Source organism: Camarhynchus parvulus, unplaced genomic scaffold (assembly GCF_901933205.1).
Source record: "Camarhynchus parvulus unplaced genomic scaffold, STF_HiC, whole genome shotgun sequence".
In the NCBI taxonomy this organism is placed as follows: domain Eukaryota; kingdom Metazoa; phylum Chordata; class Aves; order Passeriformes; family Thraupidae; genus Camarhynchus; species Camarhynchus parvulus.
In genome coordinates this window covers 1-21,788 of record NW_022148115.1, presented here as the reverse complement: position 1 = coordinate 21,788, position 21,788 = coordinate 1, and the positions used below count along the sequence as shown (strand labels likewise).

The 21,788-nt window shown below is 46.7% G+C and overlaps 1 protein-coding gene across 1 annotated transcript; it reads left to right on the top strand.

Annotated features, from left to right (window-relative positions):
- Positions 1-16: 16 nt before the first annotated feature.
- Positions 17-21,521, top strand: LOC115916063 (B-cell lymphoma 3 protein homolog; the record flags this gene model as incomplete). Its single annotated transcript, XM_030969775.1, is given in 13 exon segments — positions 17-381; positions 1,553-1,709; positions 4,968-5,076; positions 6,320-6,410; positions 6,623-6,654; positions 6,790-6,866; positions 7,757-7,989; positions 10,867-10,955; positions 14,678-14,689; positions 14,691-14,756; positions 16,703-16,754; positions 18,590-18,705; positions 21,446-21,521. Coding segments are annotated over 13 exon segments (1,348 nt in total), but the record flags the coding sequence as incomplete, so codon positions are not given.
- Positions 21,522-21,788: the final 267 nt, after the last annotated feature.

The following is a 21,788-nucleotide window of genomic DNA, read 5'->3' as shown; positions in this document are numbered from 1 at the left end:
TGGCCAAGCGGCCCCACCCCCCCCATGCGGGGATTCCCCGCTCGCTTCCGCTCCCGCGGCGGCTCCGCCGGGACCCGAAATTCTTTTTATTTTTGGGGGGGGGGGGGAGGGGGGGGTTCCCCCAAAATCTCCGGGACCCCCCAATGGCCGAGGAGCTGCCGGTGGATCTGCGCACGCGCCGCACCCCGAACGCCCCCCGAGCCCCCCAAAAACGCCGCCCCTCCCCCACCCCCGAGGCTTCGCTGCCGCTCCGGAAGCGCCGCTCGGTTTTGGGGGGCGGGGGGGGGCGAGGAGACCCCCGCATTTTGGGGGAACCCCTCCCGAACCCCCACATTCGGCCGCCCCCCAAAATCGGCGTCGGGACAGGTGAGACCCCCTCAGGTGAGAGCCCCTCCCCCACTTTTTTCCCACTTTTTTTTCCCCATTTTTTCCCCACTTTATTCCCATTTTTTCCCCACTTTATTCTTACTTTATTCCAATTTTTCCCCATTTTTCCCCCTATTTTTTCCCACTTTTCCCCCCATTTTTTCCCATTTTTCCCCCAATTTACTCCAATTTTTCCCCCAATTTTTCCCAATTTTCCTTCAAATTTTCCCCCACTTTTCCCCCCCCCAAATTCCCCAATTTTCCCCTATTTTCCCCAATTTCTTCCAATTTTTCCCAGGTATTTTACCACTTCTTTCCCAATTTTTCCCAAACTTTTTTCTCACTTTTCTCCCACTTTTCCCCAATTTTCCCCTCACTTTTCCCCTCAAAAAATTCCCCAATTTTCTCTAATTTTATTCCCATTTTCCCCCGATTTTCCTCCAATTTTTCCCCACTTTTTTCCCACTTTTTCCCCCTATTTTTCCCCCACCTTTCCCCCCTATTTTCCTCCAAATTTCCCCCCACTTTTTCCCCAAAAATTCCCCAATTGCCCCATTTTTTCCCACTTTTTTCCCAGTTTTTCCCCACATTTTTCCTCTATTTCCTCTAATTTTCCCCCACTTTTTTCCCTACTTTTCCTCCAATTTTTTCCCACTTTTTCCTCAATTTTTCTCCATTTTCCCCCCAAATTTTCCCCAATTCTTCCCACTTTTTTTCCCACTTTTTCTCCCACTTTTTCCCTCTGTTTCCTCCAAATTTTCCCATTTTTTTTCCAATTTTCACCCATTTTTCCCTAATTTTTCTCCAATTTTTTCCCACTTTTCCCCCAGTTTCCCCCAAATTTTTCTCTAATTTTCTTCCAAATTTTTCCACTTTTTCCCAATTTCCCCCCCTATTTCCTCCCACTTTTCCCCCAATTTCCCCCCAAATTTTCCCCCCAAATTCCCCCAATTTTCCCCCATTTTCCCCCTAAAGTCCCCAATTTCCCCGCCAAATTTTCCAATTTTTTTCCCTCCATTTTTCCTTTTTTCCCCCAAATTTTCCCCAAAATTTTTCCCAAATTTCCCCCCAATTTTTCCTTCCTTTCCCCAAATTTTCCCCCCTTTTTTCCCCAATTTCTGCCCCAAAATTTCCCCAATTTTTCCCCAAAATTTCCCCCAAATTTCCCCGATTTTTCCCCTTCCAGGTTCGAGGGCGGAGCCTCCGCTGCCGTTTTTTGGGGCCGGGGGAATTTTGGGGGTTCCCCCCGCCCTTTTGGCCTCCCCAAATTTTGGGGTCCCCCCCGAGCCCCCCTTGGCCGCCGCCATCGCCGCCGCCACCCGGCAGGACGAGGACGGGGACACGTGAGTGGGGACCCCAAAAATCCCCAAATTCACCCCAAAAATCCCCAAATTCACCCCAAAAATCCCCAAAATTCACCCCAAAATCTTCAAAATTCGCCCCAAAAATCCCCAAATTCACCCCCAAATCCACCCAAAATTCACCCCAAAATTCACCCCAAAATCCCCAAATTCACCCAAAAAATCCCCAAAATCCAGCCCAAAAATCTTCAAATTCACCCAAAATACCCCAAATTCACCCCAAAATCTTCAAAATCCACCCAAAAATCCCCAAAATTCACCCAAAATCCCCAAAATTCACCCCAAATACCCAAATTCACCCCAAAATCTTCAAAATCCACCCAAAAATCCTCAAAATTCGCCCCAAAAATCCCCAAATTCACCCAAAATCCCCCAAAATCCCCCCAAATCCCCAAATCCACCTCAAAATCCCCAAAATTCACCCAAAAATCCCCAAAATTCCCCAAAATTCAAATCCCCCAAAAACAAATCCCCAAAATCCACCCAAAAAATCCCAAATTCACCCCAAAATTCACCCAAAATCCCCAAATTCACCCAAAAATCCCCAAAATTCACCCCAAAATCCCCAAAATTCACCCCAAAAATCTTCAAAATCCCCCCAAAAATCCCCAAAATTCACCCAAAATCCCCAAAATTCACCCAAAAATCCCCAAAATTCACCCCAAAATCCCCAAAATGTACCCAAAAATCCCCCAAATTCACCACAAAATCCCCCCAAAATCCCCCAAAATCTTCAAAATCCACCCCCAAATCACCAAAATTCACCCCAAAAAATCCCAAAAATAAAACAAAAAAAAAATCCATGTGGGGACCCCAAAAATAATAACAAAAAATCCACTTGGGAAACCCCAAAAATCCCCAAATGACCCCCAAATCCACCAAGGGAATCCCAATAATAATTTAAAAAATTTCACCTGGAAAATCCCCCCAAAAATCCCCAAATTCCCCCCAAAAATCCCAAAATCCTAAAAAATCCCCAAAGGTCCAACCAGGACGCCCCAAAAAATCCCAAAATTTAAAAAGTCCAACTGGGAAACCTCAAAAAATCCCCAAATTCCCCCCAAAAATCCCCAAAATTCACCTGAGAACCCCCAAAATCCCAAAAATTAAAAAAAAAAATCCACCTGGGAAACCCCAAAATCCCAAAAATCAAAAAAATCTCCCTGAGAAACCCCAAAAATCCACCCGGGGCACCCCAAAAAAATCACTTGGAGACCCCCAAAAAATCCCAAAACCAACTGGGGACCCCAAAATCCTCCCTAAATTCCCCCCAAAATTTAGCTTGGAAACCCCAAAATGCCAGAAAATAAAATTTTAAAAAATCCATGGGAGGGAACCCCAAAAAAATCCCCAAAAATTCACCTGGGAAACCCCAAAAAATCCCCCAAGAAACCCCAAAAAATCGCCTGGAAAATGCCCGAAAATCCCCAAAAATGGCCCGGGGACCCCAAAACTTTTGTGGGATCCCCCAAAATACCCCTGGGACCCCCCCAAACCCCCCAGATTTTGTGGAAAACCCCAAAATCTCCCCCCTGGGACCCCCCAAAATTTGTGGGACTCCCCCAAAACCCCCCTGACCCCTCTCCCCCCGTGGGAATCCCCTCCCCCCCCATTCGGGATTCCCCCAAATTTCCCCATTCGGGATTCCCACAAAATGTCCCCAAAATGTCCCCAAATTCCCCAAAATGTCCCCAGATTTCCCCTCCCCCACCCCCCCCGAATTTTGGGGACCCCTCCCCCCCCTCGGGGACCCCCCCGGGACCGTGGGAATCCCCGCGCGGCCCCTCCCCCACCCTGCGGGGAATCCCCGGGGCTCGGCGGTGACGTCATGGAGCCGAGGCCACGCCCACCGCGCGAGGCCACGCCTCCCCCCCTTACGGGAACAGCGCGGGGGGAGGGGCGGGAACGGCGCTGCCCATCCCCCCCCCGCGGGTTTGGGGACATTTTGGGGATTTTTGGGGACATTTGGGGACATTTTGGGGACATTGGGGGCAATTTGGGATCTAAATGTCCCCAAATACCCTCAAAATATCCCCGAAATGTCCCAAATGTCCCCAAATGTCCCCAAATGTCCCCAATGTCCCAAATCCCACTTTCCCCAATTTCCCCCCATTTTTTTTCCCAATGTCCCCAAAGTGTCCCCAAAGTGTCCCCAACCCCTCCAATGTCCCCTCAATGTCCCAAATATGCCCAATGTCCCCAAATGTCCCCAAATGTCCCCATTGCCCCCATTGCCCTCAATGTCCCCAAATGTCCCCATTGCCCTCAATGTCCCCAATGTCCCCTCGATGTCCCCAATGTCCCAAATATCCACAGTGTCCCCAATGTCCCCAATGTCACGCCTCAATGTTCCCCACGCCCCCAATGTCCCCCATGTCCCCAATGTCCCCCCAATGTCCCCCAGTGTCCCCCAATGTCCCAAATGTCCCCAACGTCCCCAATGTCCCCTAACCCCCAGTGTCCCCAAAGTGTCTCCACTGTCCCCAATGTCCCCAACCCCCCAATGTCCCCAACGCCCCCAATGTCCCCAAGTGTCCCCAATGTCCCCAATGTCCCCAACACCCCCAACCCCCCAATGTCCCCAATGTCCCCCAATGTCCCCAGTGTCCCCAATGTGCCCCACTGTCCCCAATGTCCCCAAATGTCCCCAACACCCCCAACGCCCCCAATGTCCCCCAATGTCCCCAGTGTCCCCAAATGTCCCCAATGTCCCCAATGTCCCCAACACCCCAAATGTCCCCAATGCCCCCAATGCCCCCAATGTCCCCAAATGTCCCCAGTGTCCCCAAATGCCCCCAATGTCCCCCAATGTCCCCAATGTCCCCAATGTCCCCAATGTCCCCAATGTCCCCAAATGTCCCTAATGCCCCAAATGTCCCCAGTGTCCCCCAATGTCCCCAATGTCCCCAAATGTCCCCAATGTCCCCAATGTCCCCAGTGTCCCCAAATGTCCCCAACACCCCAAATGTCCCCAATGTCCCCAATGTCCCCAATATCCCCAAATGTCCCCAATGTCCCCAATGTCCCCAGTGTCCCCAACACCCCCAACCCCCCCAATGTCCCAAATGTCCCCAATGTCCCCAATCTCCCCAATGTCCCCAATGTCCCCAATGTCCCCAATGTCCCCAGTGTCCCCAGCGTCCCCAACGTCCCCAATGTCCCCAAATGTCCCCAATGTCCCCAAATGTCCCCAATGTCCCCCAATGTCCCCAACACCCCAAATGTCCCCAATGTCCCCAGGCCCCTGCACATCGCGGTGGCCCAGGGCGCGCTGGCCGTGGCCCGCAGGTTGGTGGCGCTGTTCCTGCGGGGGGGGCGCGACCTGGACGTCTACAACCACCTGAGACAGGTGAGGGGACAGCGGGGACACCTGGGGACAGTGGGGGGGGTTGGGGAAAAATGGGAAAATTGGGAAAAAATGGGGGAAAAATGGGGGAAATGGGATTGGGGACATTGGGGACATTGGGGACATTGGGGACACTGGGGGGTTGGGGACACTTTGGGGACGTTGAGCAAAAATGGGGGGAAATTGGGAAAAAATGGGGAAAATGGGATTGGGGACAATGGGGACACTGGGGGGGTTGTGGACACTTTGGAGACATTGGGAACATTGGGGAAAAATGGAGGAAAATTGGGAAAAAATGGGGAAAAAATGGGGAAAATGGGGGAAATGGGATTGGGGACATTGGGGACACTTTGGGGACATTGGGGACATTGGGGAAATTGGGAAAAAATGGGCAAAAAATGGGGGAAATGGGATTGGTGACATTGGGGACATTGGGGATGTTGGGGACATTGAGGGGCTTGGGGACATTTTGGGGGGAAATCGGGAAAAATGGGACTGGGGACATTGGGGACATTGGGGACATTGGGGACATTGGGGGGGGTCACTGGGCCTTGTCCCTTTGTCCCACCTTGACCACACCCCTGGCCCCGGCCCCTCACCTGTCCCAGGTGTCCCTCCCCTGTGTCACCTGTGTCACCTGTGTCACCTGTGTCACCTGTGTCACCTGTCCCAGGTGTCCCCAATGTCCCTCCCCTGTGTCCCTCACCTGTCCCCCACAGACCCCCCTGCACCTGGCGGTGATCACGGGCCAGGTGTCGCTCACCTGTGTCACTGTGTCACTGTGTCACCTGTCCCAGGTGTCCCTCACCTGTGTCACTGTGTCCCTCACCTGTGTCACCTGTGTCACTGTCCCACCTGTCCCAGGTGTCCCCTCACCGTGTCCCACCTGTGTCACTGCTCGTCTACTGTGTCACCTGTGTCCCCCCCGATGTGCCCTCACCTGTGTCACTGTGTCACCTGTGTCACCTGTGTCACCTGTGTCACTCACCTGTCCCCCACAGACCCCCCTGCACCTGGCGGTGATCACGGGCCAGGTGTCGGTCACCTGTGTCACTGTGTCACCTGTGTCACTGTGTCATCTGTCCCACCTGTGTCACCTGTGTCACTGTATCACCTGTCCCAGGTGTCCCTCACCTGTGTCACTGTGTCACCTGTGTCACTGTGTCACCTGTGTCACTGTCCCACCTGTCCCAGGTGTCCCTCACCTGTGTCACCTGTGTCACTGTGTCACCTGTCCCCCCCGCAGACGCCCCTTCACCTGGCGGTGATCACGGGCCAGGTGTCGCTGCTCCGCCTGCTGCTGGCGCACGGCGCGTCCCCGATGTGCCCTCACCTGTGTCACTGTGTCACTGTGTCACTGTGTCACTGTGTCCCCAATGTCACTCACCTGTCCCCTCACAGACGCCGCTGCACCTGGCGGTGATCACGGGCCAGGTGTCCCTCACCTGTGTCACTGTGTCTCTGTGTCACCTGTGTCACCTGTCCCAGGTGTCCCTCACCTGTGTCACCTGTGTCACCTGTGTCACCTGTGTCACCTGTGTCCCCGCAGACCCCCTGCACGTGGCGGTGATCACGGGTCAGGTGTCGCTCACCTGTGTCACTGTGTCACCTGTGTCACCTGTCCCAGGTGTCCCTCACCTGTCCCACCTGTGTCACTGTGTCACCTGTGTCACTGTGTCACCTGTGTCCCCACCTGTGTCACCTGTGTCCCCACAGACGCCCCTTCACCTGGCGGTGATCACGGGCCAGGTGTCGCTGCTCCGCCTGCTGCTGGCGCACGGCGCGTCCCCGATGTGCCCTCACCTGTGTCACTGTGTCCCTCACCTGTGTCACTGTGTCACTGTGTCACCTGTGTCACTGTGTCACTGTGTCACTCACCTGTCCCCTCACAGACCCCCCCTTCACCTGGCGGTGATCACGGGCCAGGTGTCGCTCACCTGTGTCACTGTGTCACCTGTGTCACTGTGTCTCTGTGTCACCTGTGTCACCTGTGTCACCTGTCCCAGGTGTCCCTCACCTGTGTCACGGCTGTGTCCCTCACCTGTGTCACCTGTCCCACCTGTGTCACTGTGTCACCTGTGTCACCTGTATCCCTGTCCCAGGTGCCCTCACCTGGCGGTGATCACGTGTCACCGGTGTCGCTGTGTCGCCTGCTGTCACTGTCCCACGCTGTCCCAGGTGTCCCTCACCTGTGTCACTGTGTCACTGTGTCACCTGTGTACCTGCGCCTTCACCTGCGTGATCACGGGCGGTGTCACCTGTGTCACTGTGTCACCTGTGTCCCCCCAGGCGCCCTCACCTGTGTCACGTGTCACTGTGATCACGGCATGTGTCCCCATGTCACTCACCTGTCCCCTCACTGACGCCGCTGCCCCGTGTGCCCTCACCTGTGTCACTGTGTCACCTGTGTCACCTGTGTCACTGTGTCACCTGTGTCACCTGTGTCACTGTGTCCCCAGTGTCCCTCACCTGTGTCACCTGTGTCACCTGTGTCACCTGTGTCACCTGTCCCAGGTGTCCCTCACCTGTGTCACCTGTGTCACCTGTGTCACCTGTGTCACCTGTGTCCCCGCAACGTCACTGCGTGATCCCCAATGTCCTCACCTGTGTCACTGTGTCACCTGTGTCACCTGTGTCACTGTGTCCCCAATGTCCCTCACCTGTGTCACTGTGTCACCTGCAGACCCCTGCACCTGGCGGTGATCACGGGCCAGGTGTCGCTGCTCCGCCTGCTGCTGGCGCACGGCGCGTCCCCGATGTGCCCGGACCGCCTGGGCCGCACCTGCGCGCACCTGGCCTGCGGCTCGCACCTGCCGGGGGGCGGGGCCACGGCCGGGCCACGCCCCCGCGTCCTGCGCGAGCTCCTGCGCAGCCCCGGGGGGAGCCGGCTGGACCTGCAGGCGCGCGACTACGAGGGTGCGAAATCTGGGGGAAAACGGGCGGAATTTGGGAAAATTCGGGGTTTGGGGATTGGGGGAAAATGGGGAAAAAAATTGGGGGAATTTGGGGGGAAAATGGGGAGAATTTGGGAAAAAATTGGGGGGAAAATGGGGAAAATATGGGGGAAAAATAAGGAAAGAAAGGGGGAAATTTGGGGGAAAATTGGGGGGAAATGGGGAAAATAAGGGGGGAAAATTGGGGGAAATTGGGGAAAATATGGGGGAAAATTGGGGGGGAAAATGGGGAAAAATTGGGGGGGAAATGGGGAAAATACGGGGTAAATATGGGGAAAAATAAGGAAAGAAAGGGAAAAATGGGGAAAATTGGGGTAAATAGGGAGTTTGGGGATTTGGGGGAAAATGGGGAAAAATTGGGGGGAATTTGGGGAAGAAATTGGGGGGAAAATTGGAGGGAAAATATGGGGGAAAAATAAGGAAAGAAAGGGGGAAATTTGGGGAAAAATTGGGGGGGAATGGGGAAAATAAGAGGAAAAAATGGGGGGAATTTGGGGAAAATTTCGGGGGGAAATGGGGAAAAATTGGGGGAAAATTTGCAGGGAAATTGGAAAAAATTGGGAGGGAAAAATGGATGAGAAACGACACAAAATTGGGTAAAAATGGGGAAAATTGGGAGGGTAATTGGGGAAAAAGGTCCCAAAAATCAGAGAAAATTGGGAAAAATTGGGGGGGGAGGAAAGTCCCAAAAATGGGGTGAGAATGGGGGAAAATGGTTGGAAAAAATTTGGGAGAAAAGTCCAGAAAATTGGGGAAAAATGGGGAGGGAAATGGGAAAAAAAATAGAAAATTCAGAGAGAATTTGGGGAGAAAAGTCCTGAAAATTGGGATAAAAAAGTCCCAAAAATGGGGTGAGAATGGGGGAAAATGGTTGAAAAAATTTGGGGAAAATGTGAAAAAATTAGCAGAGAAATTGGGGAAAAAATGTGGAAAAGTCAGGGGGAATGTGGGGGAAAAAGTCCCAAAAATTGGGTGAAAATGTCCCAAAAATTGGGATAAAAAAGTCCCAAAAATTGGGATAAAAAAGTCCCGAAAATTGGGATAAAAAAGTCCCCAAAATGGGGCGAGAATGGGGGGAAAATTGTTGAAAAAAATTGGGAGAAAAATCGAGAAAATTGGGGAAAAATAGGGAGAGAAATGGGGGAACATGGGGAAAATTCAGGGGAAATTTGGGGGAAAAAGTCCCAAAAATTGGGTGACAATGGGGGAAAATTGTTGGAAAAATTTGGGAGAAAAATCGAGAAAATTGGGGGAAAATGGAGGGGAAAATGGGGGAAAATGGAGAAAATTCAGGGGGAATTTGGGGAGAAAAAAGTCCCAAAAATGGGGCGAGAATGGGGGAAAATTGTTGGAAAAAATTTGGGGAAAATGTGGAAAAATTAGCAGAGAAATTGGGGAAAAAATGTGGAAAATTCAGGGGGAATTTGGGGGAAAAAGTCCCAAAAATTGGGATAAAAAAGTCCCAAAAATTGGGATAAAAAAGTCCCCAAAATTGGGATAAAAAAGTCCCCAAAATGGGGCGAGAATGGGGGGAAAATTGTTGAAAAAAATTGGGAGAAAAATCCAGAAAATGTGGAAAAATTAGCAGAGAAATTGGGGAAAAATGTGGAAAATTCAGGGGGAATTTGGGGGAAAAATTCGCAAAAATTGGGATAAAAAAGTCCCAAAAATGGGGGGGGAATGGGGGAAAATTGTTGAAAATTTTTGGGAGAAAAATCGAGAAAATTGGGGAAAAATGGGGAAAAATTGGGAAAATTTAGGGGAAATTTGGGGATAAAAAAGTCCCAAAAATGGGGCGAGAATGGGGGAAAATTGTTGAAAAAATTTGGGAGAAAAATCCGGAAAATGTGGAAAAATTAGCAGAGAAATTGGGGAAAAATGTGGAAAATTCAGGGGGAATTTGGGGGAAAAATTCGCAAAAATTGGGATAAAAAAGTCCCAAAAATGGGACGGGAATGGGGGAAAATTGTTGAAAATTTTTGGGAGAAAAATCGAGAAAATTGGGGAAAAATGGGGAAAAATTGGGAAAATTTAGGGGAAATTTGGGGATAAAAAAGTCCCAAAAAATGGGGCGCAGAATGGGGAAAATTGTTGAAAAAATTTGGGAGAAAAATCCGGAAAATGTGGAAAAATTAGCAGAGAAATTGGGGAAAAATGTGGAAAATTCAGGGGGAATTTGGGGGAAAAATTCGCAAAAATTGGGATAAAAAAGTCCCAAAAATGGGGCGGGAATGGGGGAAAATTGTTGAAAATTTTTGGGAGAAAAATCGAGAAAATTGGGGAAAAATGGGGAAAAATTGGGAAAATTTAGGGGAAATTTGGGGATAAAAAAGTCCCAAAAATGGGGCGAGAATGGGGGAAAATTGTTGAAAAAATTTGGGAGAAAAATCCGGAAAATGTGGAAAAATTAGCAGAGAAATTGGGGAAAAATGTGGAAAATTCAGGGGGAATTTGGGGGGAAAAGTCCCAAAAATTGGGATAAAAAAGTCCCAAAAATGGGGCGAAAATGGGGGAAAATGGTTGGAAAAAAATTGGGAGAAAAGTCCAGAAAATTGGGGAAAAATGGGGAGGGAAATGGGGAAAAATGGGGAAAATTCAGAGAGAATTTGGGGGAAAAAGTCCCGAAAATTGGGTGAAAATGTCCCAAAAATTGGGATAAAAAAGTCCCGAAAATTGGGGATTTGGGGGAATTTTAGGACGATTTTCGCGGGATTTTTGGGGAATTTCTCGTGGAATTTTCAGGGATTTTTGGGGAATTTTTGGGGAATTTTTGGGGAATTTTTAGGGAATTTTTGGGGAATTTTTGGGGGAATTTTTGGGAATTTTGGGCTCTCCCCAGGTCTGACCCCCCTGCACGTGGCCGTGGCCTCGGGGTCCCGCGAGAGCGTCCTGCTGCTGCTGGAGCACGGCGCCGACGTCGACGCCGGGGTGAGAACCCGGAACCTTCCGGAACATTCCGCAACATTCGGGAAAATTCGGGAATTTTGGGGGGGAATTTTCAGGGATTTTTGTGGAATTTTTGGGGAAATTTTTGACATTTTTTAAAAATTTCTGGAGAATTTTGGGAGCATTTTTGGGGATTTTGGGGATTTTTTTTTAATTTTTGGGGGGATTTTTTAGGAATTTTTGGGGAATATTTGGAGGAATTTTTGGGAATTTTTTGGGAAATTTTTTGGGAATTTTGGGGATTTTTGGGAGGGTCCTGCTGCTGCTGGAGCGCGCCCGCGTCACGCCGGGTGAGAACCTGGAACCTTCCGAACATTCCACAAAAACGGAAAATTCGGGAATTTTGGGGGGGAATTTTCAGGGATTTTTTGGGAATTTTGGGGGAATTTTTGGGGGAAATTTTGGGGATTTTTGGGAGGGTCCCTGCTGCTGCTGCTGGAGCACGGCGCCGACGTCGACGCCGGGGTGAGAACCCGGAACCTTCCCGAACATTCCCACAACATTCGGAAAATTCGGGGAATTTGGGGGAATTTTCAGGGATTTTTGGGAATTTTTGGGGGATTTTTTGGGGGAATTTTTGGGGGGAAATTTTTGACATTTTAAAAAAAATTTTGGAGAATTTTGGGAGTATTTTTGGGGAATTTGGGGATTTTTTTCTGAATTTTTGGGGGATTTTTTGGGGAAATTTTGGGGAATATTTGGAGGAATTTTTTGGGAATTTTTTGGGGGATTTTTTGGGGGAATTTTTGGGGAAATTTTGGGGATTTTTGGGAGGGTCCCTGCTGCTGCTGGTGGCGCCCGACGCCGCGGTGAGAACCCGGAACCTTCCGGAACATTCGGGAAAATTCGGGAAAATTCGGGAATTTTGGGGGGGAATTTTCAGGGATTTTTTGTGGAATTTTTGGGGAAATTTTTGACATTTTTTAAAAATTTTTGGAGAATTTTGGGAGCATTTTTGGGGATTTTGGGGATTTTTTTTTTTTAATTTTGGGGGGGAATTTTTAGGATTTTTGGGGAATTTTTGGGAATTTTATGGGATTTTTTGGGAATTTTTTGGGGAATTTTTTGGGGATTTTTTGGGGGAATTTTGGGGATTTTTGGGAGGGTCCCTGCTGCTGCTGGAGCCCGGCGCCGACGTCGACGCCAGGGTGAGAACCGGAACCTTCCGGAACGTTCCGCAACATTCGGGAAAATTCGGGAATTTTGGGGGGAATTTTCAGGGATTTTTTGGGAATTTTTGGGGATTTTTGGGGATTTTTTGGGGGAAATTTTTGACATTTTTAAAAAATTTTTGGAGAATTTTGGGAGTATTTTTGGGGAATTTGGGGATTTTTTTCTGAATTTTTGGGGGATTTTTGGGGGAATTTTGGGGAATATTTGGAGGAATTTTTGGGAATTTTTTGGGAAATTTTTTGGGAATTTTGGGGATTTTTGGGAGGGTCCCTGCTGCTGCTGGAGCACGGCGCCGACGTTGACGCCGGGGTGAGAACCTGGAACCTTCCGGAACGTTCCGCAACATTCGGGAAAATTCGGGAATTTGGGGGGGAATTTTCAGGGATTTTTTGTGGAATTTTTGGGGAAGTTTTTGACATTTTTTAAAAATTTTTGGAGAATTTTGGGAGCATTTTTGGGGATTTTGGGGATTTTTTTTTAATTTTTGGGGGGAATTTTTAGGAATTTTTGGGGAATTTTTGGGAATTTTATGGGATTTTTTGGGAATTTTTGGGGGATTTTTGGAGGTATTTTTTAGGAAATTTTTGGGAATTTTGGGGATTATTTGGAGAATTTTGGGAGCATTTTTGGCGAATTTGGGGAATTTTTTCTGAATTTTTTGGGGAATTTTTGGGGAATTTTGGGGAATATTTGGAGGAATTTTTGGGGATTTTTTTGGGAATTTTTTGGGGAATTTTTGGAGGAACTTTTGGGAATTTTTGGGGGGATTTTTGGGAGGGTCCCTGCTGCTGCTGGAACTACACCCGGCGTCGGCGGGTGAGAACCCGAACCTTCCGGAACGTTCCGCAACATTCGGGAAAATTCGGGAATTTGGGGGGGAATTTTCAGGGATTTTTTGTGGAATTTTTGGGGAAATTTTTGACATTTTTTAAAAATTTTTGGAGAATTTTGTGAGTATTTTTGGGGATTTTGGGGATTTTTTTTTAATTTTGGGGGATTTTTTAGGATTTTTGGGGAATTTTTGGGAATTTTATGGGATTTTTGGGGGAATTTTTTTGGGAATTTTTTTGGGAATTTTGGGGATTTTTGGGAGGGTCCCTGCTGCTGCTGGAGCACGGCGCCGACATCGACGCCGGGGTGAGAACCCAGAACCTTCCGGAACGTTCCGGAACATTCGGGAAAATTCGGGAATTTTGGGGGGAATTTTCAGGGATTTTTTGGGAATTTTTGGGGATTTTTGGGGGAATTTTTGGGGAAATTTTTGACTTTTTTTTTTAATTTTTGGAGAATTTTGGGAGTATTTTTGGGGAATTTGGGGATTTTTTTCTGAATTTTTTGGGGGATTTTTTGGGGGAATTTTGGGGAATATTTGGAGGAATTTTTGGGAATTTTTTGGGGATTTTTTGGGGAAATTTTGGGGGGATTTTTGGGAGGGTCCCTGCTGCTACTGGAGGACGCCGGCGCACATCGACGGGGTAGAGAACCCGGAACCTTCGAACGTTCGAACATTCGGGAAAATTCGGGAATTTTGGGGGGGGGAATTTTCAGGGAATTTTTGGGAATTTTATGGGAAATTTTTGGGGAATTTTGGGGATTTTTGGGAGGGTCCCCGCTGCTGCTGGAGCACGGCGCCGACGTCGACGCCGGGGTGAGAACCCGGAACCTTCCGGAACTTTCCGGGAAAATTCGGGAAAATTCGGGAATTTTTGGGGAAGGTTTGGGGGGGTTTAAAGGGGATTTTGGGGGAATTATTTTGGGGTTTTTGGGGATTTTTTAAGGATTTTTTTTGGGAATTTTTAGGGGGAAATTTTTGGAGCAATTTTGGGGATTTTTTGGGGGATTTTTTGGGAATTTTTGGGGAATTTTTGGGGATTTTTTAGGAAATTTTTGAGAATTTTAAAAAATTTTTTGGAGAATTTTGGGAGCATTATAGGGGAATTTGGGGATTTTTTTTAAATTTATTTTGGATTTTTTGGGGAATTTTGGGGGAACCTTTGAGGAATTTTGGGGAATATTTGGAGGAATTTTTTGGGAATTTTTGGGGGGAATTTTGGGGATTTTTGGGAAGTTTGGGGGGAATTTTTGGAATTTTTGAGGGATTTTTTTGTTTTGGGGGGATTTTTTAATTTTTAGTGGATTTTAAGGGATTTTGGGGGATTTCTTTTAAATTTCTGGGGGATTTTGGGAATTTTTAGAAACTTTGGGGGGAATTTTTGGGCATTTTTGAGGCGATTTAGGGGGAATTTTTTTGGAATTGCTTTGGGATTTTTGGGGATTTTTTTTTTAATTTTCGGGGAGAATTTTTCAAGAATTTTTGGGGAGACTTTTTAATTATTATTTGAGAACTTTATAGGGATTTTTTTGGGGAATTTTGGGGAAATTCAAGTAGAATTTTGGGGCATTTTGGGGGATTTTTAGAGCAAATTTTGTGGGAATTTTATGGGATTTTTTTTTGAATTTTTAAATTTTTTTTTAAATTTTGTGAGCTTATGGAATTTGGGGGGATTTTGGGGGATTTGGGGGCGTTTCAGGACATCAAGAGCTGGGCGCTCGCCGCTGCTGCACGCCGTGGAGAACGACAGCCTGGAGATGGCCGAGCTGCTGCTGCAGGTGGGGAATTGGGGAAATTTGGGGAATTTTTGGGGAATTTTTAATGGAATTTTTGGAAATGTTGGGTCATTTTGGAATTTGGGGATTTTTGGGGGGAATTTTGGGAGGTTTTGGGGGGGATTTAGGAGGATTTTGGGGTTTTAAATGGGATTTTTAATGGATTTTTTGGGGAATTTAATGGGGTTTTTTGGGTGATTTTGGGGTGATTTGGGGAAATTTTGTGGGATTTTGGGGGTGATTTTTTGGGGATATTTATGGGATTTTTTAAATGGGATTTTTTTGGTGATTTTGCGGTGATTTTGGAGAATGTTATGGGATCTTTGGGCCGGTTTTTGGGGTGATTTTGGGGAACTTTCTGGGATTTTTAATGGAGTTTTTTTGGGGAATTATATGGGATTTTCAATGGGATTTTGGGGGAGATTTTTGAGGAATTTTTTTTGAATTTTATGGGATTTTTCGGCCGATTGTTGGGGAGATTTTTGGAGAATTTTGTGGGATTTTCGGGGGGAATTTTATGTGGATTTTTGTGGGATTTTTTCTTTTTGGAACTGTAGGAAATTTTTGAGGTATTTTTTTGGGGTCATTTTTGGGGAATTTTTGGGGAATTTTTATGAGATTTTGGGGGGGAATTTTATTGGATTTCTATGGGATTTTTTGGGGGAATTTTATGGGATTTTTGGGGCAATTTTGGTGAATTTTGGGTTTTTTTTTGGAATTTGATGGAATTTTTGGGGTGATTTTGAGGAATTTGTGGGATTTTTGGTGTGATTGATGGGATTTTAATGGGATTTTAGGGCTGTTTTCTTGAATTTTGGAGGGATTTCAGGGGGAATTGAGGGAATTTTTGGGGAAATTTTTGGGGAAATTTTTGGGGAGATGTGTGGGAATTTGGGGGATTTTGGGGGGAATTTGATGGGATTTTTGGGGAGATTTTTGGGGTGATTTTATGGGGATTTTTATGGGATTTTTGGGGAGATTTTTGGGGTTTTTTGGGATGATTTGGGAGTTTTTTGGGGTATTTGATGGGATTTTGAGGGATTCTTTACGGGATATATTGGAGAATTTTATGGGATTTTTGAGTATTTTTTGGGGAATTTTATGGGGGATTTAGGGACATTTTGGGGTGATTTTGGGGGTAATTTTGGGGATTTTTCGTGGAAATTTGGGGCAAATTTGGGGGAATTTTGTGGGAATGTATATATGTATATTTTCTAAATTGTGAAGGGGTGGCAAGAAATGACGGGGAATTTTGGGATTGATTTGGGAATTTTTGGGAATTGCAGCACGGTGCCGGCGTGAACGCGCAGTCGTACGCCGGCTGCACCGCGCTGCACGGCCCACGGGGATTTCAGGGGCATTTTTGGGGACATTTTTGGGGAATTTTTGGGGAATTTTATGGGATTTTTGGGGGATTTTTTTGGGAATCTTACAGGAATTTTATGGGATTTTTGGGGTGATATTTTTGGGGATTTTGATCAGATTTTTATGGGATTTTTTGGGGCAATTTTATGGGATTTTGGGGTGATTTTTGGGGTGATTTTGCAGAATGTGAGGGGATTTTAGGGGGGATTTTGATGGGAATTTTCTGGATTTTTAGGGAATTTTCTGGGATTTTTAGGATGGTTTTGGAGAACTTGATGGGATTTTTACAGGATTTTTTGGGGAATTTTGTGGGATTTTTTTAGGGATTTTTGGGGTGATTTTTATGGGATTTTTGGGATGATTTCTTGGGGTTTTGAGGGAATTTGGGAAATTTTCTGGGATTTGCGGGATTTGAGGGCAGCTGGGGAATTTTGGGGGAGATTTTGGGGGATTCTTGAGGAGTTTGCCAGGGATCTAGGGGGAATTTTGCTAATTTGGAGGGGATTTTTATAAAATTTTGGCGATTTTGAAGGGGTTTGAGACGGGAATTTTGGGGTTGATTTGGGATTTTTTGGGAATTGCAGCACGGCACCAGCGTGAACGCGCAGTCGTACGCCGGCTGTACCGCGCTGCACAGCCCACCGATTTCGGGGGCATTTTTGGGGAATTTTTGGGGAATTTTATGGAATTTTTGGGGGATTTTTTTGGGAATCTTACAGGAATTTTATGGGATTCTTGGGGTGATATTTTTGGGGATTTTGATCAGATTTTTATGGGATTTTTTGGGGCAATTTTATGGGATTTTTGGGTGATTTTTCTGGAATTGTATGGGATTTTTAATGGAATTTTGGGGGGGATTTTATGGGATTTTTCAGTATTTTTATGGGGATGCTTAAAAAATTTCATGGGATTTTGGGGTGATTTTGGGGGATTTTTTTAAAGAATTTGATGGGATTTTTGGGTATTTTTGGTGGCATTTTATGGGGATCTTTTTAGAATTTTTGGGAGAGTTTTGGGGAAATTTTGAAGTGATTTTTGGGAATTTGGGGTGAAATTGGTGGGAATTTTCCAGGAATTTGTTGGGGTTTTTTTTAATTGTTTTGAGTTTTGAAGTGGATTTGGAGGGGATTTGGGATTTTTGGGGCTCCCCTGACCCCGAATTTGGGGATTTCAGCACGTTGTCCCACGCGTGAGAAGGCGTAAATGCGCCCGGCTGCACCGCGCTGCACGGCCCACGGGGATTTTTGGGGAATTTTTGGGGAATTTTTGGGGAATTTTATGGGATTTTTATGGGATTTTTTTGGGAATCTTACAGGAATTTTATGGGATTCTTGGGGTGATATTTTTGGGGATTTTGATCAGATTTTTATGGGATTTTTTGGGGCAATTTTATGGGATTTTGGGGTGATTTTTGGGGTGATTTTGCAGAATGTGAGGGGATTTTAGGGGGGATTTTGATGGGAATTTTCTGGATTTTTAGGGAATTTTCTGGGATTTTTAGGATGGTTTTGGAGAACTTGATGGGATTTTTACAGGATTTTTTGGGGAATTTTGTGGGATTTTTTTAGGGATTTTTGGGGTGATTTTTATGGGATTTTTGGGATGATTTCTTGGGGTTTTGAGGGAATTTGGGAAATTTTCTGGGATTTGCGGGATTTGAGGGCAGCTGGGGAATTTTTGGGGGAGATTTTGGGGGATTCTTGAGGAGTTTGCCAGGGATCTAGGGGGAATTTTGCTAATTTGGAGGGGATTTTTATAAAATTTTGGCGATTTTGAAGGGGTTTGAGACGGGAATTTTGGGATTGATTTGGGATTTTTTGGGAATTGCAGCACGGCACCAGCGTGAACGCGCAGTCGTACGCCGGCTGCACCGCGCTGCACAGCCCACTGGGATTTCGGGGGCATTTTTGGGGAATTTTTGGGGAATTTTATGGAATTTTTGGGGGATTTTTTTGGGAATCTTACAGGAATTTTATGGGATTCTTGGGGTGATATTTTTGGGGATTTTGATCAGATTTTTATGGGATTTTTTGGGGCAATTTTATGGGATTTTTGGGTGATTTTTCTGGAATTGTATGGGATTTTTAATGGAATTTTGGGGGGGATTTTATGGGATTTTTCAGTATTTTTATGGGCATGTTTAAAAAATTTCATGGGATTTTGGGGTGATTTTGGGGGATTTTTTTAAAGAATTTGATGGGATTTTTGGGTATTTTTGGTGGCATTTTATGGGGATCTTTTTAGAATTTTTGGGAGAGTTTTGGGGAAATTTTGAAGTGATTTTTGGGAATTTGGGGTGAAATTGGTGGGAATTTTCCAGGAATTTGTTGGGGTTTTTTTTAATTGTTTTGAGTTTTGAAGCGGATTTGGAGGGATTTGGGATTTTTGGGGCTCCCCTGACCCCGAATTTGGGACTTGCAGCACGGCGCCAGCGTGAACGCGCAGTCGTACGCCGGCTGCACCGCCGCTGCGCCGTCGCGGGGGGGGGCTGCTGCGGCTGCTGCGGCTGCTGCTGCGCTGCGGCGCCGACTGCGGCCTCCGCAACCTGCACAACGACACCGCCGCCGCCGTGGCCGTCAGCGCCCAGGTGAGACACGGGGACATTTGAATAAATCTGAATACATTTGGATATATTTGAATACATTTTGGGGGGTTTAAATGGGATTTTTTGGGGATTTTTTGGGGAATTTTTGGGGTATTTGGGCTCAGGAACCTGCAACGACACCGCCACTGCCGTGGCCGTCAGCGCCCAGGTGAGACACGGGGACATTTGAATAAATCTGAATACATTTGAATACATTTTGGGGGATTTTTTGGGGATTTTTTTGGGGTATTTGGGCTCAGGAACCTCCACAGCGACACCGCCGCGGCCGTGGCCGTCAGCGCCCAGGTGAGACAATCTGACATTTGAATACATTTGAATACATTTGAATACATTTGAATACATTTGAATACATTTGAATACATTTGGATACATTTGAATACAGGCGGGGGGTTTAAATGGGATTTTTTGGGATTTTTTGGGAGTTTTTTTGGGGATTTTTGGGGTATTTGGGCTCAGGAACCTGCACAATAACGACCGCCACGCCGTAGCCGTCAGCGCCCAGGTGAGACACGGGGACATTTGAATAAATCTGAATACATTTGAATATGTTTTGGGGGATTTTTTGGGGATTTTTTTGGGGTATTTGGGCTCAGGAACCTCCACAGCGACACCGACGCGGCCGTGGCCGTCAGCGCCCAGGTGAGACAATCTGACATTTGAATACATTTGAATACATTTGAATACATTTGAATACATTTGAATACATTTGGATACATTTGAATACAGGCGGGGGGTTTAAATGGGATTTTTTGGGATTTTTTGGGAGTTTTTTTGGGGATTTTTGGGGTATTTGGGCTCAGGAACCTGCACAACGACACCGCCACCGCCGTGGCCGTCAGCGCCCAGGTGAGACACGGGGACATTTGAATAAATCTGAATACATTTGAATATGTTTTGGGGGATTTTTTGGGGATTTTTTGGGGATTTTTTGGGGTATTTGGGCTCAGGAACCTGCACAACGACACCACCGCCGCCGTGGCCGTCAGCACCCAGGTGAGACACGGGGACATTTGAATAAATCTGAATAAATTTGGATATATTTGAATACATTTTGGGGGATTTAAATGGGATTTTTTGGGGATTTTTTGGGGAATTTTTGGGGTATTTGGGCTCAGGAACCTGCACAACGACACCGCTGCGGCCGTGGCTGTCAGCGCCAAGGTGAGACAATCTGACATTTGAATACATTTGAATACATTTGAATACATTTGAATACATTTGAATACATTTGAATACAGGCGGGGGGTTTAAATGGGATTTTTTGGGATTTTTTGGGAGTTTTTTTGGGGATTTTTGGGGTATTTGGGCTCAGGAACCTGCACAACGACACCGCTGTGGCCATGACCGTCAGCGCCCAGGTGAGAGAATCAGACATTTGCATACATTTGCATACATTTGAATACATTTTGGGGGGTTTAAATGGGATTTTTGGGGATTTTTTGGGGATTTTTTGAGGGGTTTGGGCTCAGGAACCTGCACAACGACACTGCTGCAGCAGCGCCCAGGTGAGAAACAGGGAAATTTGAATACATTTGAATACATTTGAATATGTTTTGGGGGGTTTAAATGGGATTTTTGGGGATTTTTTGGGGATTTTTTTTGGATTTTTGGGGCATTTTTGGGGTATTTGGGCTAAGGAACCTGCACAACGACACCACTGCAGCAGCGCCCGGGTGAGAAACAGGGAAATCTGAATAAATTTGAATAAATTTGAATATGTTTCAATACAGGTGGGGGTTTTAAATGGGATTTTTTGGGGGGTTTCAAGTGAATTTTTGGGGGATTTTTGGGGATTTTTGGGGTATTTGGGCTCAGGAACCTGCACAACGACACCGCCACTGTGGCCGTCAGCGCCCAGGTGAGACACGGGGACATTTGAATACATTTGAATACATTTGAATACATTTTGGGGGGTTTAAATGGGATTTTTTGGGGATTTTTTTGGGATTTTTGGGGTATTTGGGCTCAGGAACCTGCACAACGACACCGCCACTGCTGTGGCTGTCAGCGCCCAGGTGAGACAATCGGACATTTGAATAAATTTGAATATATTTGAATACATTTTGGGGGGTTTAGATGGGATTTTTGGGGGATTTTTTGGGGATTTTTTTGGGATTTTTGGGGGATTTTTTTTGATTTTTGGGGGATTTGGGCTCAGGAACCTGCACAACGACACCGCCTCAGGGGTGGCTGTCAGCGCCCAGGTGAGACATGGGGAAATTTGAATAAATTTGGATACATTTGAATACATTTTGGGGGATTTAAATGGGATTTTTTGGGGATATTTTTTGGATTTTTGGGGTATTTGGGCTCAGGAACCTGCACAACGACACCGCCTCGGGGGTGGCTGTCAGCGCCCAGGTGAGACATGGGGAAATTTGAATAAATTTGAATAAATTTGGATACTTTTGAATACATTTTGGGGGGTTTAAATGGGATTTTTTGGGGATTTTTTGGGATTTTTTTGGGGTATTTGGGCTCAGGAACCTGCACAGCGACACCGCTGTGGCCGTGGCCATCAGTGCCAAGGTGAGACATTGGGAAATTTGAATAAATTTGAATAAATTTGAATAACTTTGGGGGATTTGGGGTTACATTTTGGGGGGATTTTCGGGATTTTGGGTCACATTTTGGGTTGAATTTTTGGTATTTTTGTTCAATTTGGAGATTTTGGGTCAGATTTTGGGTTCAGTTTGGGTGATTTTGGTGTCTCCCTCGGCAGGTGATCGACATCCTGCGGGGAAAAGCCTCGAGACCCCCCCAGGACCCCCCAAAATCCCCCCGGGACCCCCCCCACGGTGAGAACCAAATTTTGGGGGGTCCCGGGGGGGAAAATTCCCAAATTTTTTGGGGGAAAATTCCCAAATTTTGGGGTCCTGGGAGTGGATTTTAGGGGGTCCTGGGGGGGGGGGAAATTCCCAAATTTTTTGGGGGAAAATTCCCAAATTTTGGGGTGCCTGGGGTGGATTTTGGGAGTCTTGGGGGGAAATCCGCAAATTTTGGAGGGTCCTGGGGGGGGAAATTCCCAAATTTTGAGGGGAAAATTCCCAAATTTTCGGGCATCC